General features: G+C 38.2%; 1 protein-coding gene across 7 annotated transcripts in view; it reads left to right on the top strand.

Annotated features, from left to right (window-relative positions):
• The window catches only part of MAP3K4 (mitogen-activated protein kinase kinase kinase 4), an 80,928-nt gene that overhangs the window by 9,891 nt on the left and 50,928 nt on the right, over nt 1-20,109 (top strand). For all 7 annotated transcript variants that reach the window (XR_008732720.1, XR_008732718.1, XR_008732719.1 and 4 more), the window contains exons 2-3: nt 11,395-11,585; nt 17,177-18,558. Coding sequence is in view for 4 of the 7 variants with exons in the window: in XM_055713410.1 (XP_055569385.1) it covers nt 11,395-11,585; nt 17,177-18,558 (1,573 nt within the window). In the remaining 3 variants the exon portion in view is untranslated. The remainder of the gene's footprint in view (nt 1-11,394; nt 11,586-17,176; nt 18,559-20,109) is intronic.

The raw sequence follows: 20,109 nt of genomic DNA, 5'->3' as shown, positions 1-20,109 counted from the left end.
GATTTGTTAGTTTAGATTTTTCGTAAGTGGTTTATAGTTGAATATACTTTATTTTTTGGATGTGTAGCTTGAGACCTTGGGATCTGATTTGTGTAGGTGCCAAGAACTGCAGCACTTACCCTTTGGGTTTATACTGTGCTGTGTAATGCTCAACCATCTTTACTTTAACGATGAAAACATATTTCAGAGCTTCTCATTTAAAAAAAGAAAAGAAAAAGAAAAAGGTGCTGTTCTTGGAAATTTATTTTTTCCCCAAAGATGAGTTAGAATGTAGTTGAGGTTGAAAAAGTAGCACTAAGGAGAAGCACGGTGACTGAAATCATTTGATATTTTGACATTAGTAGTTCTGAGGCATTGAAGAGAGCTGGATACTAGCTGGGCTGGGTGAAGCTCCGTTAGCTCCTGTTTGTAAAGTTCTAACCTTTGATCCGTTTGCAGCCTCACCTGGTAGGCTTAAATGTGGATGTGTAAACCTGAAAAACCCATCAACAATTTTGACACTTTTTTACACATTATAGAGCAATGTCAGAATTAAATATATCTGTTGTTCTTTCTTGCTGAAATAACATAAGGTGTAGTTTTAATAAAATAATCTGTTTGTGAGTGGGGTAAAAAAAAAAGCTCAGAGATGAATGTACATGCATAATCTCCAAATGCTGTTATGTCATAATCAGATTTGCATGAAAATTTATAATAATCCAAGATGGAAAAAATAGTTAACTTTCTCTGTTCCCAGATTTACTAGTAAAAAAGAACAGGAAGTTCTGATTATTTTTTTCTGAGATGAGAACATGAAGAACTGCCAAAACCATTACAAGAGCTCTATTTTATTTTTTTATACTAATGTCTAGTTGCTGTAACTTGCAGAAGAAAAAATACTTCTGTAGATCATTTAAATAGGTCGCAATAGCTCTTATCTCTGCTTGCAATGAGAAATATGAGTAATAATTTGCATTTTGCTTTATTTTTAAGTCATTGACAATTTCTGTCTTACTGAAGTTCACTATATTTTCAGTCAGTTAAGAGGTACTTCAACACCTGTCTGCTGTTTCAATAGCCTTTGTTACATTTTTCTGTGACTATGTCTTCTTGTCATAATAATCAAGCACTTAGAAGCTTCTGCCCAAGAATATAGAAGAATTTTTGGGAAAAGTGCCACAAGTATTAGTAATTTACAGAACTGACAGTGGTAGCTTCCAGATTGTGAGAAGCAGAAGATTTTGTTTGAATTTGTCTCTTAAAATAAATGTTGCTAATCAGTACAGTAGTGCTGTAAGGAACTTTGTAATGGGGGGAACTGGCTAGTCAGGCATGTGCTTGAGGTCTACTGTAGTAATGAAGTATGTTCACACTTACTGGGTCCTTCTGTTCTAATTAAACAGCTTAATTGAGAGTTACCAGGGGTGAAAAGATGTAACTGGGAATCAATTACAGATTAACTGTTTAGCTCTAAGCTTTATGTTAGTCCTTTCCCCAATAATTATCTTTTTTGCTTGTAGATTTCTGCAGAAATGGTGATTCCAGCACAGTGAAATCTTGCTACAAGCCAATGTTGATCTTGCAGCAGAAATACTTGCTTTGTACTTCTCTCAGGCCTTAGCTGGTCTGGGGACTGCTTAACTGTTAGCAGGGCTGTTGTAGCACAAACCCATAGTTTGGAAGCAGGTGGCAAGATATAGGTCAGGGCTTCGTAGCGGCATTGGGTGTTTGCATTTGTGCAGCCATGCTACATGTTTGTCTTCAAAGATAGACAAAGCATAAATAGAGGCAAAGCATGGCTATTACATGGCTACTATTACATTCTGACTATTTACTAGTGAAGTTTCAGTGTTTCTGTAATTATTGCTATGTTGACTAACCCTTGTGCATAGGTTTATTTATAAAAAAGCTGCTGGAAGTATGTAATGAAATCAGTTCTTAGTAGTGATACAGGTATTACCTTAAGCATCCTCCTGCCCAAGTGTTTTGCTTTTATCATTGCTGCAAGTAAAAAATCACATTAGTTTTGCAGCTGACCCAGACTAGAAATTACTGTTCTCATCTCCTAACATCCCTATGTCTCCGCCCCTCCCCACAACTAGGAATATTTGCCATACAAATAGTGTAATATTAAATACATTTGGTTGCATAATCAAAATTAAAGTGGTTGAAGTGGGAAAAAGTCCTGCTAACGAAGACAGTCCAGCTAAGCCGGATAGTTTTGGCAGCACAGGTGAACAGCCAGGGTTGGTACTTTGTTATACCTGTGCATCTTGAGGGATGGTAACTTCTGGCAAACTGTGGGTGGAAAGCAGAAAAGGACAGTCACCTTGTAAAATGCTTCAGCTGCAGCCAGAAGAGAGCGACTGAGGGCATGATTTCCCGTTACACTCAATGTGTTGGAACAGCATGTTACTTTTATCCTCCTGGTCTCTCTCCCCAAGAGGAAGCCGAGCTGCTCCACTGTATTTTTTCTGGATCTAGCTGTCCTATGGAGTTTTTGCTTCAGTTTATTGATCCAATGCAACAAAAAAATCTGTGTGGTTGCTCCCCGGTCAAATTGGTGACTTGAGTTCACATGATTGTTGATTTCTGTGCAGAGGGGGCAGGGATGTGCAACCTGGGAGACAAAAGGTGCACGGGAACAGGTTCCCCTTTTTGTGCCAGTTTACTGTCACTATAGTCTTGGTAATTCTTCACTTAATCCCTGTAGAAAGTTGTGTTAATAAGCTTCACTACATTTCATACTTGATTTAAAAAGTTTTTTTAAAATATTACTTTATGGATTTTGTGCTCTTACAAGCTTCTCTGCTATAAGCTGTTCTAAAGAAAACTTAGATTCTGTAAATTTGCATTTACAGACTTAGTTGATGAAAGGTGCAAGTGCTTTTTTTCAGTTCGCATCAGCAGTAAATAGTAAAATTACCGTCTCTGTTACAAGTAAATTCTCCTCCCACTGCCCAAGTGCCACCTTTTCCGCAGTGTGCTCGTTGTTCATTTCAAGACTACAGAGACAACTGATCACATATCCTGCCTTCCCCCTCTGGGAGGAAGAATATAGCTATGTATGGCTGAATTTGAGTTCACGTATTTCTTAAAACTAAAACTGTTATGCTAATACTGTTTCTTCTTTAAAATGTTATTTTGAAATCCTCAATGAATACAGAAAAGCCCTAAATTCTTGTCTTAGGATGTTGTTTTAAGATGACAACAATGACAAAATGTTTTTTTAGTTCCTCAGATTACTTCCAGGCATTACCTTTAGCATCTCTATCTCTTTCAGACTTTCTTCTGATTTTTAGATAAGTTTCAAGTTTGTTTTTTCCCATTCATTTTAGTCTTGACACTGGTGTGCCTTACATAATATCTGGTTTTATGGTTAAAGAAATCGATGAAAGGTTGAATGTGACCCTCATGAATATTTATGTTTTAGCTTTCAGAAGAGATGGGAAATGGTTGCATTTAGCTAGATAGGATTAGCCACCTCCTGTTGACTGGAAGAATAGTGCAGATGTAAGGGTGATCATAGGGATATGCAAATGGGGTTAGAGAAGTGTGGTTGAAAAACAGGTCCTGAGAAATTAAAGTAGTTAGCAATCTTGCGTTTTACTTACCAATTGGAGGAATTGTTGCAATGGCAACAGGTGCTTTAGAGAATAAGTGTTTTTATTTTGTGTTTCCTTTCTGTCATTTTTTTGTACAGCCTGCTTGCCAGAAGAGATGATACGCTGAAGTTCCCCTTTTCCACTGTGAGATTGCTGTTAGGTGTTTTTCTGCCAGACTTTATTGTCAGGTTATTCAGATGCCTTTTTTCTACAGTTAAGTAATGTCTGTGAGATCCTTGTGAGCTGGAAACTTGTAACACCAAAGCTCTTGTTGCTGTTCTCCCCTTGAGATCTAAGTTGCTTTCAGTGATTTTCATTCTGCTGGTGGGATGTGGTATGGATCTGTGTGCTCTTGCCCTCTCTAAAATTTGGGATGGCAACAGGTAACAGATACCCATGGTTCTGGGTAAGGAATTGAAAGGAGTATTCATTGCCAAGCAGTGATATCTTCCAAAAGTAATAAAATTGGGTTTTGTTTTTTTGTTTTGTTTTTTTTTTTTTTTTTTTCCCTCAGGAGGCTGATCCAGGCTTTAATAGAGATGCAGTGCTTTTTACAAGTCTAATTGCATTCACCCTTCATAGTTTGAAGACTTTTCTGTTCTTAAAAATTTTTTTTACTAGAAGAACTTTAAGAAGGACTGTATCTGCAATTTATCTTCATGATAGTGTTTCTGATTTAAAAAAAAAAGGTAAAACTTGGTGCTTTCCTATAGCTTACCCAAATTATCCTAAGGATAGCAAATGAAAGAGTCAGACATGTCCTTAGTTTCAATTTGCATTTAATTCTACTTAAAATGTTAAAACTGTTAAAAATCTTATTAAGCATGTTACAAAGTTTGTAACAGTAAGTCCTTTAATATATTGGCAGCAATCACAAGTTATTGGTGAGCAAGATTTAACGTTAACTGCTCAGAAATGCTGAGCTCAGGCATATGAGATTCAAGTGTGAATGCGAAGTCAAGGATCTTCATTACTGTATGTCAGTATTAGGTTTTAATGTGAACAGTATGGGTTTTTTTTATAGTCTCTGGAGATACAGTCATTATAGAAATATGCAACGTACACCATTTAAATGTCCATGCTAGTCACAGAATTTTTGTATCTTGCTAACCAGGCTATTCCCCATCCCCCACCACCCACCAGCAATGTGCTAGATTTACACAGGATGTATTTAGCAAAAAATAAGTTTTACTTGTACAAACTGAGCAAATTCCTGCTGGTCTGTAAGAAAAAGTAAAATAATGAAAAAATACCCAAGATTTTTTTCCTTGCTTTTTACTGAAGGCTTCCTTGGAATTGTGCTTACAGTTCTTCCTTCAAGTTTTTTTATTACTGTTTCTTTTGCTCCCCTTACAGTAATTTGTAGTAACTGCTTCAAATGCAATGGCTGCAAGCACTTACTTTCAGTATTCAGAAATGCAGCAGGTCTTTAAGAGAACACTGTATGCAAAATGGGGTTTATAGTCCTCTGCTTTCAGTTCAGGAGCTTTTCACAACCAAGTCCATTTATTTAAGCTTATAGCTTCCATCAGTGCAGAGAATTTTTAAAAGGATTAAAATAGGACTGTGTGATGCTTTCATAATGTTGGAGTGTAGCACTAGGAGTTTACAGCAGATAGCAGTCCTGCACTTGAGCAGAACGTAAGGTCATTTCATCTTAATTTGTTTTGCTGATTAGGTTGTCTAATCCTCAGTCTTAGTTTCCCAAGTGCTGCTGGTTGATTAATGAAGTTCCTTCCTTGTGCTGTTGGTCCAGGAGTACCATTACATTCTCTTGTGCTATGCAGATAAAACGAAACCCCGTACTGCTCCACAGAAATTAGAGTTGCTGACTCCAGAGTTGTGTTGTGTGTGGTGTTTCGCAGCTCTCACTGGATGCTGTTTTGTTTTTCAGTTTTAACAGATGCAGAGGTGGTTACCTAATAATCCTGTTTGCTCTTTACGTTACCAGCAGCTGTGGGATGTTGACAATTTGCAATTACTTTTGAGCATTGTTTATCTTTGAAATAGAATAGTTGCAACTACATTTAGTGAGAGCTACCTTTAGCTTAAAAAATAATTGATTGGCAGTGTGTAGTGCCTGTGTTTTCTGCTGCCGTAGCTAATTGGCAGTGTATATTACTAAGAATAGGTTAATGAAAGTTTGTCTTCTTACATACTTTCATTGTCCAGCTGAATCCCTGTTAAGGAGCATATATTTGAAAAATAGATGCTTTGCTTTTAAAACAAAATCACTGAGCATCAAGAACTAGTAGTTGATAATTTGGTGGTGGACCTTGCACAGATCTTGCAGTTCTCTGTGGAAGTGGCCAGGTGCTATAGGAAGGTTGAGAAAGAGCCTTACTGATGTGTGAATGGTGAAATGTCTTTGAAATGGGAGGAAGCTGTTCATAGCAGCAGCCTGTGGAACGCACAGCTCAGTAACTGTTGTGGTGGGCGATTATCCTGCCTACTGCATTGTAATGCCTCATTCAAATTTATGGCTACGTGCTTGTAGTCCAATGTTGACCTCTACTGCTCTGATTCCCAGCAAGTTTTTAAGCTGTGTGTGGGATGGTAAGCAGTGGCTGAACCTGAGTTAATTGCCTAAATGCCTAATACATTTGAACTCCTGCTTATGAGGATCAATGGTAGCTGATAAAAAGGGAAGATTAAAAAAGTTTCCCCCATATAGCTGTCACAGTTTTTAGCATGACCTCTTATTATTGATTGTTACAAACTTTGAAAGTTTGAATAATTCTTCAGCAGAGTGCAAAATGCTTATACTGGTTAAAAATCATACCCTTTAGTGTGACTTTAGCCTATGTAATTTTAACATGTCCTCATGTGATCATCTTCAGTGGTTTTTTCATTTGTTGATTTATTTTTAATGATAACAAACTATTTTTCCAAAGTCTCATGGCCTTTATCAACAGCAGTGGTTACCAGACTTTGTGGTCCCTGTCCTGCTGCTCCAAATTTCATACCTCAGTTTTCCCTTTCTCCTGATTGCAGGCCTTTGAAGATCTTGAAGACTTATCTCAGTTTTCATGACTGAGCTGGAGTTGTGGATACACTTTGACTTAGTTAAAAAAAAAAAAAAATAATCCTGTTGTCATCTATGGCTTTTCAGATTCTAGTTTGAATGCACCTTGGCATAACATACAGTAGTTACTTGTTGGAAACGTTCTTTATTATTTTCATTTTGTTGCATTTCAGAGCTGTCAAGGTGTTTTGTTTGGTGGTGGTGGTGTTTTGTGTTTTTTTTTTTTTTTTTTTACCATACTGCTCTTGCAACTTTCTGAGTGTTCCTGATTTATACATCCTGCCTACAGTCTCTTTATAGTCCTGGGCTAAAACTGATGAGAAGCATTTTGCTTATTAAAATTAAGACTGGGAGCAGCCTGTAAATGGACTGATGTGAAAACTGTGCACTTTCAGTTTTCCTCATAAGCATTGGTGTTAAAGTTGGCAAATAGTAACTTCAGTTGTCACACACACTTGGAGCTTTTACTTTTTGGGGTGTATGCCAGGTTAAGATAGTTTTCACTGGCTGTGTGGGGCCAAAACCTGCAGTTCCTGGTGGCAAAGAAGAAACTAGTTTTTCATAATGTTTCCCAGCTCTGGTTGCAACAGTATTTAGGAACCAATAATTCTGTCTAATAACAAATACTGTAATCTGAATTAGGTTTGCCAGCACTGCATTTTATAGGTTTGCAGATTTAATTGGTCTTTGGCTAGTTCAGAAAAGAGCACAGGAACATTACAAATGCTGTGTCAGTAACCTGTTAAAATTATAGCTGGTTTTAATACCTGAGGGTTTCTTGCTGATGATCATATATGCCTGGTGTGGTCTGGATGAGAAAAATCAATACCAGCATGACTAAACTGATGTAGTTGCTTTACTGTAGACCCTATATATTTAGTGCATTGTTGTACAGTAAGGCTTTCTCTGGTGAAACTGAATCTTTGTGTTCCCTGGCATTGATTTGAGCTCTGAGTTGAGATAGAATCTTCGCATACCAACCCTAAACCGATCACACTGAATTTTTAAACTTGAGTTGTAACCTGTGCCTTCCACCCTTTAAGCAGCCCAGCCAGCTCCAGTTAGATCATCTCATCAGCTGCTAACAAGAGTGGTTCTGTAGAGCATGATTGCTCTCTTGTGATCTGACTGCTAGTGCTGCATGATTTGTGATAAATCTACTGTGGTTTTTAACAAACTAAAGAACAGCTTACTAGATTACCCATTAAAAAAATGTCTGAATGTTAAGTCAGTCAAACTGGATCCCACTGTATAGATCTGTGTGTAATTTGGGTGAGATCGGAGGGTGTTTTGAATACTCGATGACTTCATGCCCTCTCATCAGACATATAGCAAGAACCAAACAAGGTAGTGACTGTTAAGTAAAGAACCAGCTCATGGTCTTTAAAGAGAGTTCATTCAGCCTGGTGAAGAGGTTTGATCGTTTCACTCTTAGAAAAGGTTACTCACTTAAGAACAGAAGGAAAGCAGCGTTTTCACTGGTCTTTTATAATGAGGTAACTTGTCCTAGTTTAAAGCTGCCTTGGCACTGAGACCTGATGCAAGTGCCACAGATTCTGCTCTGCCAGGCCCCGCAGGAGCATCAGCACCCCACCCTGTCCCTTGCCAGGCCAGTGAGATCACTGAAAAAATAAATAGTTCCATAAGCACTGGAACTAGTGACTTCTGTTTCATGTGGGTTAGTCTCCTGTGGTTGATTTGTCTTTGGCAGAATCGGGGGTTGTGCTCTGCCTGAAGTGTTTTCTGCAGTAGGGCTCTTTGCAAGAGTTCTCAGGAATAAAAATTTTCTGATGTCCAAAAAGATGGAAACCTGAGTTCCCCTTTCCCAGTTCAGCATTTACAAGATCCTTTTCTGTTACTCATCCACCAATTTTCACAAGATCTGTAGGAAAAAAATTAAGACTATTATATTTGGCCAATAGAGGTTAATTAAGTCGGATTTCTGGAAGACATGCAGACAGCATGATTTCCCAAGGCAAGGAAACTGGACTGAATACGTTGGTGGTTCTGTGTGGTTGTCCTTATGGCTAGATGCAGTGTAGGGCTCTCCTTAAACTACGAGTGGTGCTGTGGTACCACCTCTGTCATTTTTCTTAGGTAACCTCTAAAGTTTATCTACAGTAGCTGGTGAACTTGCTTCTCAAAGCTGTAATATGCGAAGAGTAATTCCACACACTAAATGTTTCCATGGCTTTGTAGAGCACATAACTGTTCTGCATGTTAAGGTATTTATTTCTGTTTATAGCTAAAGGCAAAGAAAAAGTACACTATCTGATAACTTTTTTTTTTTTTTTTTGTTAGCCTTACTGCTGTTCTTTTGGCTGGGAATATTCTGGCATATTTCTTCCTGCAGACTTGCTCCACCAGAGCATGAGTAACATTCCTCATCTGCCTCAAAAATAGTACCAAGTAAAATGTCATTTGTGATTCAAGTGAAATTGAAATTGAGCTGACCAGGTACTGATGCTAGTCTTGTGCTGTCTGATACAGGTCAAATGTTTCTTTGCCTCGGTGTCTTTTATTAGAGTCAAGATGGTGTTATTTGCATGCCAGCATCAGAAGTAAAATATGTGCGGGGATGGAGACAAACTGCGTGGTTCCTCCCCTTCAGAGCTAGTGGTGCATGTTTTCCTCCCAGATGTGTGTTAAAGCAAGAGAGTCCCATGTATGGCACTGGTGGGGAACGGTGGTGATGAGAGGGTTGTGCTGGGATAATGGGTCCCATATTCTGGGGGAAGGCAGAGGTCTTGGTGTCACTTTGAGCTTCAGCATACCAATGGGATTCAATCAGCTGGGGACTTGTTTTGGCCTTGGAGTCCTTGCCTCCTCCTCCTCCCCTTTCCCCCCTTCTCTATTTACGCTGGGTAGGTAGACATCAGATGAGTATAAAGGGACAGCAGGGAAAGGTTAAAATCCTGTCCTGCTGCCATTTACTTTCCCCTGAAGCCTAAACTGGCCAGGGGATTGTCATTATTTTGTAGGGCTTTTTTAAAATGGTGAAGAATTCAAATTATATGTTATTGGTGGGGGTGATGTTACAGTTCACAGATTATCTTAAAATAGTTTGTTTCCGTTTATGAGTTTGAAACTTTCTAATATGTCAGTGAGCAGCATAAAATGTGCTGAAGTTCGGCTGTTCACAGCCTGAGAGTAATTTCGTTGCTTTGTGTCACTTGGTCGTGCAGAGGAGATCCAGCTATTAATGGTATTGTGCCCAACTGCCACTCTACTGACATAATCTTATTTGGTGGGACAGCAAGTGTCCCAGAGGAAGGAAAGGTTATCTGACGTGATAGTCATTTATTGTATTTGTCATATTTTATTTTTAAAGCAAGTTCTAATATAAGTGTGCATGTATGCCACGCCCCCCCCATCGTGGTTGTTTTACATCTGACCTCCTCTTCTGAGAGGAAGCTGGCACTGGAAGTTGTCTTTGAGCTTGCCCAGAGTTTACATATGAAAACGGATGGCTATTTTTTTTTTTTTGCCGTGCAAGTTTACAGATACATCAGCTCCTGTCATTGGCTTAGTGGGCAATTGTACGAGTGCCAGAACTGACTCAAAGGGAAGGTATAGGAGTTTTTGGCTGGGCGGAAGGGGAGACTGAAATCATAGCAGTCTGGTCTTTGATCGTCTTGTTCTGCAATGGAACTGTGCCATTGCTAGGGTTAATGATGTGATACTGTGCAGTTGTTCTTTTGTTGTGTGGTTGGTTGGTTGTTTTGTTTGTTTGTTTTTTAAAGGCCTATTCCTTACTGAAGGAAAAAAAAATGTTACTCTGTGGTTTTATCTTTGAACAATTTAAATCAAAATAGTCTTGGAAAATTACAAAGACAAGTCAGCATTTTAAAAATAACAAACTGTTTTGTAATACTGTATGTAATGCTACTCTGCAATATATGCTGATACTACTAGATGTGATAGCGATGAAAGGTTCTACTTGGGTTTGGAAAGCTATTGTGCTGGGTCTCTGTACTAATCCTGCAAAGATACATGCTTTCTGTTGAATTCAGTGATAGAGCGTGATTAAGCTGACCATCTGGATTTGGGGTTGGAAGAACATATATGCATTATTTTAATTTTGTGTTTGCATGAACTCTGACTTATTTTTAAGTACTACCAGTATTTTTTCCAAAGTGCCAAAGTAATCAAGACTAATTAAAAAGTTGCTATGGAGACCCTGTTCTGTTTTTGTGGTTTTTTTTCTTGTTCTTTTTTGTTCAGTTTTTTTGGTAACAAAATTAAGTTCTGAGGTTAAACTTACTTAATATTTAAATCAGTGGGAAATACATGAAATACATTCAGGTTTTCTATGCTAGAGAAGTTCTGTGAAGGGTGGAGAGCCTTTTCGGTGAATTTAGAAGTTGTCTTCATGGTGTGCACAAGTTAGGGGGTAGAAGATAGAAGGGAAGACCTGCTGTTGTCCTCAGCCACTAATTAGATTGACTGTCTTGTATTATGTCTGTGTATCTGAACCTTTGTTTGTTTCATGTACCTCTTAGTTTAGGATTGCTACAAGTTTTCTCAGAGACAAATGTATTCCATATACATGTATGTTTACATGGTGTTCTCTTCGTGACACTCTGGCTATACATCCTCCTTGTTGTATCTTGTCTGTACTTTGCTTGATTGGAAGGTTGCCCTTACGGGTGTGAAAAAACTTGGGATAAATATAGAAGGTTAACTTTGGTCAGGCTTTATTGATGGATTAGCTCTCTAAATACCACAAATTGCAAGTAAAAATTCTTTGTATTTGACATCATGGTTTATACCTGTTCTTTACAGGAAAGAGTGCAAATCAGAAGATGCTACTTGCAAGATCTCTGTATCTGACCCTGAGGAATTATCAGATGAAGCAAGTGCTGACACCTTCTATGGAACTTCCCCTCCTAGTACACCCCGCCAGATGAAGCGTATGTCAACAAAGCATCAGAAAAATAACGTTGGGAGACCTGCTAGCCGCTCTACTTTGAAAGGTAGGTATGGTGTTTTGTTTTTGTTTTTTTTTTTTTTAACTAAAATGACCATAAAGGTTTTGTAGTAGCCTTTTCATTGCCTGATGGAGGAGATACGCAGAAGATGGAACCAGATACTGAGGTGCAGCGAAAGGACAGGAGGCGGCTGTTTGAGGTTGCTGCAAGGGAAAATTGTTTGGGTGTTAGAAGAAAAATTTTAACACAAGAGTGGTCAAACGGTGAACAGTTTGCCAGAGAGGTTTTTGGGTTGTTGAATCTTTGGAGGTTTCCAAAACACGACTGGATAAGATCGTGAGCAGGATAAACTAGGTTTGAAATACATCTTGCTTTGAGCAGGAGGCTGGAAAAAATGACCTTCAGAGGTATTTTCTGATTTTTTTCTGCAGTTCTATGGTCTCTAGTAATGGTGTAGTTGATTCTCTGCCCCAGTTTCATGTTCTGAAGCTCTTTGCAGTATGTTTTATAGAAGTATGAAGTTTTCAGTGACTATTTACTCTTTAGTGTCACTGAAGCAATTAAAGTGTAGTTACCGTCGTTTACTTGTGTTGATGTTTTTATCATAAAGTCGTAACTGTGAAGAGACAAAAGGTACTTGATATGTGTTTTTTCCTAATGTTACTAAGTAACAATAACTGATATTAAACATAGTTAGGTTAAAGTAATATTTTTAAGTTTTTATTTCTTTAATTTTAAGCATATATAGAATACGGTAGTTGCTTGTTGAAAAGGTAATTGTAAAAAAATGCGGTAAATACATCTTTTCAAGCAGACCTTGTAAGAAAAAAAAATGATGCAATTTTGGTGGTTTTGCTGAGCTTGTGGGTACAAAAAAGCCATTTTTTAAGATTGTATATTCAGTATTTTCATACAGAACATACCTAGGTTTGTTTGGGGTTTTTGTTTTGGTATTTTTTGTGGGGTTTTTGTTTGTTTTTAAACAACTATGTTAGACAAGGTTACTTGCCAGAGTTGTTATGGCAGATTGGCTATTGCCAGTTAATAATTTGGAAGCAGTTTTTTTAAATTGCTACACATGAAACAGGAAATGTTATCACAGAGTGCGTTTACTTGCAAGGATTACATTTTCAAGGTAAGGTGTAGGAGAGAAGAAGGTAAATGGTTTAGTGTGGATAAGGGAATACAGTCTGTTCTTCAGTTGCATAGAGTTGAAGGGCCCATGCAAATGTCTTCCAAAGCTTTTGGTTCCTTTCCATTTCATACAACCTCTGAATGGTGTCACTGTGAAGAGACCGTTCACCAAAAGACTTCTTCCTAGAACTGAATTGAAGAGAACTCTTGTTATACTTGCCAGTTAGCTGTATAGGCATTGCCATTATTAAGCTTCTTTTACTGGTTTTTAATTGTGCCTTTTGGTTAAGTTAAACTATTCGAATGCAACATTAACCTTACTTAGTTCTGTATATGGTAGTTATTACATAACTTTCCTTGCTTCCTATGATTTTCTTGGGTTTTTTTCTGTGCTTTAAAAAAAAAAAGACATGTTAGGTTCTAAACAGAGAAATTGTGATACTAAAGAACTAGAATGCGTAATGTTTCATAGTAACCCTTTGGTGCTGAGCACATATTGAGGATTGATACCATTGTAAGAAATAGCAACGATAAACAACAGCTCCCTCATAGATTTTGAGTTTTTGGAGCAAGGTCCATCATTCTACTTGTGAGGGGAATGGTTCTAGCTTCTGGAATAATAATAGCCTGTTCTTGGTTGCTGTGAATGTATCTTAAAATATGTTTGGGGTTGATTTTTTTTTTTTTTTAATGTTTTATGAGTTGGATAGTGTTGTATCTTGTAAAATACCTTTTCTGGAGAGTTCATAGTTCATTTTATTTAACTTTGACTATGTGTACAATTTCAGAAAATTTATTCTGCATTGGGGAGGGGAGGAACCAAACCACAGCCCACCAAAAAAAGCCCAAACAACAACACTCCCTCACCCCCTACCCCAAAACCAAAGATATCAAAGTGGACTACCGTCTGATTTACCTTGAATGTGTATGCATACACTGTTACTGAGATTGAATTGGTTTTACTTCAGTAAGAGAATTCATTCAGGAGTTAGTTTGCCGTAACCAGTTTAAAAAAAAAATTTGAAATTACTTCTCATTTACATCTAACACAGATTTAAGGTATCTTTATTTAGGCAACTGAAAGAATTGTGGGCATTAGGGGCTTGCTTACTTGCCTCTCCAATATTTGTTTGATTCTGTCACACCAAGTTTCTTAGAACATGCATTTATTATCAATAAACTGACACAATAATCTGTTTTAAAATAGTTTCTGAATCATTTCTCCTATAGCCCAAAACCCATGGGATTCACATTTTCTAAGCTAAATTTCATAGCTGCTGCTAAGACATACATATGTCTCCTGTTTGTTTTTTTCTGACTCGAAGGTTATGGAATGTCAGTCCAGCAGTGCTTGCTTGCTTATTGAAGTATTAGCTTCTTGAACTATAAAAAAAACAGTGCCTCTGTCTGCTTTCTAGTATGAAACTTCTGCCACTTGATACTTGAAAGGGAACCTCTATCCACTCCACTTTCTTAACCCTATAAAGTTCCTCAAGCTCATTTTGTCACTTTTTCTTTTACGAGCTGTTTAAGATCTCACTCAACCACGTGCCCCCTCTCACCAACCAGTTGCTTGGTTGTGAAACCTACCCGCCCTGTGTAGCACTAAAGGTAATTGTAACTCAAAATTTGTTAATGCAGCTGAACTTGTTTTACGAATTAGTTTAAGCCTATATTACAGAACTACAATAAAATTTGTAGTAGCAGCTGGTCCAGTTGTGACATTGATATTTATTTGTTGCAGAATTGTCCAGTATATTTGAATCATTGGCACCTGTTTATGTGAAAAAATGAGAGGATTTTGAAACACTTTGTGGATTATTGTGCCTGGGCTTTGTTAAGAATGATGAATGTTCAAGTGTTAAGAGATTTTGGATTTCTAATAATCTGTTTTTAACTTGCCTTTCTTTTAATGTGTTTTGGTGGGATGGGGAATCTGAAGATTAATATTGAAGGAGAATAACATGTTGAAAATGTAAACTGAAGGGGTTTAGAGGACCCCTATCTAGAGTGTATAATCAGAAAATGATCTTTAAATGTGCCAGAGTTTTCATTTATTAAGGTCACCAAAATCTTCATCATCAAAGTGCTGTTAAATGTTGAATCATTTCTAATCTACCCCAGAGTCTGGGAGGCAGGGAGGAATGTGTGTATGTGTTTCATCTCTGCCAACCTCCTTCATCTTCCTTCTCTTTTCCTGCCAGTGCAGAATGTGTCTTCCTGCTGCTTGGCTGTCCTGGTGTTTTGGGCTGTTGCCTCCTCACAGTAGTGCCAGCCGTGGTGTGGGATTCAAGCTGTTATGTTCAGTAGACCTTCTGTCTCATGAGTTAGTAACCAGTGAGGGTGAGGTACTGCTGTCTGACAGTAGTGTTTGGGTAGATAAATGTAACATCCATGACAGTGAATTCTGTAGCAGGTTTCTTAGAAACACTGATAGGTTTCAATTTCCAGGAGGAAAACTGTTTGAGTTAGGTTTTTCTGTCATCTGCTTATGGTACTTGGTAGCTAGTCAGAGAAAGGTATATGAATACCTGAAATAAAAGTAGAATAAGAGGCATTAATAAAGTCTGTATTTGCAAGAAACAAGTTTTTGTGATGACTAGTTCTTTCTTCCTCATGTTCTTCAGAACATAATTTCATTTTTTTCCATAATTAAGTGCCATTGTGTGCATTGTGACCTGTCCCACTTTTACACAACCATGGCAAGGGTTAAATTATGTATTTTTTAGATTGGAAGGAGGCATTGTGGCAAGACACACCCCTATTAACTCACTTATTGCTCATTAACAGCTGAAAACAGGGTTCGTAATGGAAACAAATAAGGTGCTCTGACCACATACCTCTCCACTTTTGTTTCAGACATCTTTGCAACCTTAATACAAGGTGTGTGCATACTTCTGATAACCTTTGAGCTATGTTACCACACCAGTTCTGTTACAGAGAATTGCTGTCTTACATGAGTAGAGATTTTTTTTTTTAATTTTATGATGAAAGAAACAGATTTATACATGACTGTACCTTCTTTTGTTGCAAATGCTGGAAGATAAGTAGTGAACGACAGAAGAATGAAGGGCCATCTAATAATTAAGTCGGTGAAATGCATCCTGTGATAATATAATTCTGTCATGAAAATTTGTGTGATACTAGGCAAGCAGCACGAATTAAAATCTGTCTGTGTCATGTTTTCCTAGAAGCAAGCTGGAGATTCTGGGATGTGATTTGCAAATTGTGTAGAATTCAAGGTACAGTTGAAGTCAGGGAGCGTTCAACGCTGTGCTCAACGGTCAGAAATGTTGAGCAATAGCTTTTCCCATTATTGGCACCCAAAAGTATGCTGGCGTGATGGATCTTTCTCTATCGTGATTTTCCGTATATAGAAAGGAAATAATATTCTTCCACTGAGCAGGTCTGTTTTGTAAATAAACTTACCGGTATTTCTGGTATTAATTAAGTGTATAGTGAGGAGCATGGACTCTAAGGAAATTACTACTGCTAGCATGGGGAATGAGCCATGTGCAGCAGATAATCCTTAGAGTCACAGTGAACAATGAAAAGAAGACAAAGTATTCAGCCATTGTTCTGAAAGTCTGTTCTGTGCTTTAATAAGCAGGGGCCCTGTGACTGTGCAGCTTGTTGTGTTCCAACTGCCGGTCCCAGGACTGCAACTAGTCTATATACAGCTGCTTCCCTCCGGCCTGCCACCAATTCCTTAAGTAAAAGAGAGAGAATCACTGTTTTAATACCAAGTAGTTCCTCCTGTCCTGATCTGGAAAGCCTAGGTTGAAGCACTTTTGTTAGTGCTATGGAAGAGTGGTAAGGCCAGCTGCTTCTGAGGAAGGAACAGGGAGGGAAGAGGAGATTTCACAACTGGGCGGGGAAGGGCTGCAGGTAAGGGAGAAAGCAAGTGTGTGTGTGTGTTGGGAGAGTGGGGAGGTAGGCTTGTGGTGTTAAGGCAGTGTATTAAGACTACAGAGGGGTTCCTAGAACTGAGATCAAGCCCCGCCAGGAGGCAGAATCAGATCATTCAAGCTGAATTTCAGAATTTGTACATGCTCAAGTTTTTATGAAATTGCATGTGCAATGGCATCTCTTCAGTTCTGTGTGACTTGGAAACCTTAATAACGCTCTGTTGCTTTTTGAGGTTTTTTTTGGGGGGGAGGTTGTTTGACAAATGTGTGGAAAATGAACTTGGAAACTGTTCTTTTTCTTTTCATCATATTCAGTTCTCAGCAGACAGCATACTCAAGATAATGAGAATTCTCTGAGGTCCTTTCTATAGAAGAGGAAGAAAAATTCTTCTGGTGCTGCTATTGATTTAGTTATACCGATGGTAATTTCCAAGACTGTATTTTTCTTCTATCCATGCCTATTTTCTTTTATTGGTATTAAACAATATTTTATGTTTGATGCTCGACCTAAGGAATGTGATTTGGAGCTGGATTGACTGATGTTTTTTCTTGTTGCTGCAGTCACATTTTTTTCCCCCTTTTTTTTTCTTACAGAAAAGATGAGTGTGCCAACTCAGACTGTGCATAAAGACAATGGGAAAACCATCGAGAATGTGGAGGAGCACAGCTATAAGCAAGGGAAAAAGATTCGAGATACCCTAAGGACAACAGAACGAGATCACAAGAAAAACGTGCAGTGCTCATTTATGTTAGACTCAGTTGGTGGGTCTTTGCCAAAAAAACCAATTCCAGACATTGATCTCAATAAGCCTTACCTCAGCCTTGGCTGTAGCAATGCTAAGCTTCCAGTCTCTGTGCCCATGCCAATACCCAGAACTGCACGCCAGACTTCTAGGACTGATTGTCCAGCAGACCGCTTAAAATTCTTTGAAACCCTGCGGCTTTTGTTAAAACTTACCTCAGTCTCAAAGAAAAAGGACAGGGAGCAAAGAGGACAGGAAAACACTTCTTCTGTCTGGCTGAACCGATCCAATGAACTGATCTGGCTAGAGCTGCAAGCTTGGCATGCTGGCCGGAGCATTAATGACCAAGACCTCTATCTCTATGCAGCCCGTCAAGATATCCCTGATATAATCAATGAAATCCTCACCTTCAAAGTGAACTATGGAAGCTTCTCCTGTGTAAAAAACGGAGCCAGTCTCAATGGTACTTCAGGAGAAGGAGTTTGCAAAGCAACACATGGAACTAGTGCTTTGGATTACTCAAGTTACCATGAACACCTCCATCGGCAGCGGGTCTCATTTGAGCAAGTAAAGCGGATAATGGAGCAGCTAGAGTATATAGAAGCACTTTACCCATCTCTGCAGGCTCTTCAAAAGGACTATGAAAAGTATGCTGCGAAGGACTTCCAGGACAGAGTGCAGGCACTCTGTCTATGGTTAAATATTACAAAAGACTTAAATCAAAAACTAAGGATTATGGGAACTGTTTTGGGCATCAAAAATCTTTCTGACATTGGCTGGCCAGTGTTTGAAATCCCTTCTCCTTTACCATCTAAGGACAATGACCCAGAGGATGAAGAAGTTGATAGGGAAACAGAAGTAAAGGAATCCTCAGGAACATGCACAGAGGAGAGTGATGGTGATGAACAAATCTCTGAGGAGAATGTTGAGGAACTTAGACAAGCCATCAAGAACAATTTTACTAATAAGCCAAATTTTGACTTTCAGGACCATTTTTCAAGGAGGCTTGATAGGCTTGAATCTGAGGATGACTCCACCTCTTGGGTTATTCCAGAATGCAGTGCTGAGGCAAGCTGCAGCCAACACTGTTTGACCTCTATTTACAGGCCATTTGTAGATAAAGCACTGAAGCAAATGGGGTTGAGGAAGCTAATTTTAAGACTGCACAAGCTAATGCATGGCTCATTGCAAAGGGCCCGAATGGCGTTGGTAAGGAGTGATCACCAGCTGGAGGTAGGTTGCTACTAGTGTAAACGGGTAACAGGAGTACCTCCCCTGCTGTATTGTTTCTGACTGAAACGGGAGGAATTGGGATCTTAGGAAAGTTACAGTTGTTTTGGCTTTTGAAAGATAGTGTATGTTATGATTAAGAGCCTACCTCTACTTCCATGGGAATGAATCTGTTGTTGACCTGATTTAGAATTTGTGTGAAGCACGAGCTAGTTCTCTGTTCTTTGTATTTGAAATGACATTTTTATGATAACATCTTTGCTCATTACATTTTCTAATGTCTGAAGCAATGTCAGAAAAATTACAATGGAAAATAAGGCACAGAAGTTGAATCATGAGAAGAAGTAGCAATGGAAGTGGTCATTGTCCTTTCCTTGCCTTCAAGACTGGATATCTTTCTGCAAGACACCCTTTATGAAAACATCACTATTATTTTGGGGTTTTCCTCATGTAAATGAATGAAGTACTGTGGTGGCACATTATGCTTGAGGCCAGATTGGATAAGTGAATGGACTCTGTTAACCTTGAAATCTATGTAAGCAAGTCATGTTAGCATGTTGCATTCTTTAGCTGGATCTTAGTTTAATTTTTTTTGTCGTTGGGTCATGGTATATTCTTAATCAAGAATGCTTGTGAGTTAATAAAAAAAAAATAATGAAATAAGCAGTAAATGAAGGACGGTAGCTGAAGTAGTGGCCGCTAATTCGTTCAAGGCAGAATATTGTTCCTTAATATAAACTTTACCTAACTTGTAGGCATCTTTATACTAGGAAGAACTAGTAGTAAGGTTTGCTTGCCCTCCTTGATAAAGTGGCACTGTGTGTGGTGCCTTACCATGGATTCTGGACAAAGGAGTTTCTTAGCCAATGTGCCTGTTCTAATATGGATACCACATGTGGCCTTTGACACATTGCTGATCTCTTGACTGTCACATTTGAAAAGAAACAAGAATTGTTTTATCTCCTTTGGAGGTTATGTTTTTAGGATGAATAAATTTATATTTATGAAGGTACGTATTTTGAAAAAGTTTTTATTCGTACTTTTTCTAGTGTAGATGCTACTGTAAAAAAAATGAAGCTATTGGTTGAATTTTTATTTATTCTCTAATTGATTTCAACTTGTATTCTAGGAAATTCTAAAAAGTCACATGCTTAAGTAAAACTTGCAGGTATCTGTTACAGTAATCAAAAGCATCCCCAAACCATATATACGTAGATAGGAAGTTCAGCTTTATAGATGGGCAGAAATACCTTTAAAAAAACAAAGGAAATAAAACATAATTTGGGGCTATTGAAAACTACTATGAAAGTATTTTTGAAATTTCCAAATACCTCAAATGTTTGACTTCATAAGGTTTCTCAAAACAAGTTAATGAAACACTAGTAGCTAGAGTCTTTACTGCAGCTTCACAGAATTAAACTTTTTGGTAAGTTAGCATTGGATGACTTGTTTAAGATGTAAGGTTCATCTTTCCTCCTGTCTTCTCTATCTTTGTGACTTTTTTGAATGTTCGTTTTCAGTAATTATTACATTTTCTTTGGAATATTGTCCTCT

This window comes from Falco cherrug, chromosome 6, assembly GCF_023634085.1.
Source record: "Falco cherrug isolate bFalChe1 chromosome 6, bFalChe1.pri, whole genome shotgun sequence".
NCBI classification, from domain to species: domain Eukaryota; kingdom Metazoa; phylum Chordata; class Aves; order Falconiformes; family Falconidae; genus Falco; species Falco cherrug.
Note: the sequence above shows the minus strand (reverse complement) of the source record. Positions and strands in the feature narration are given on the sequence as shown.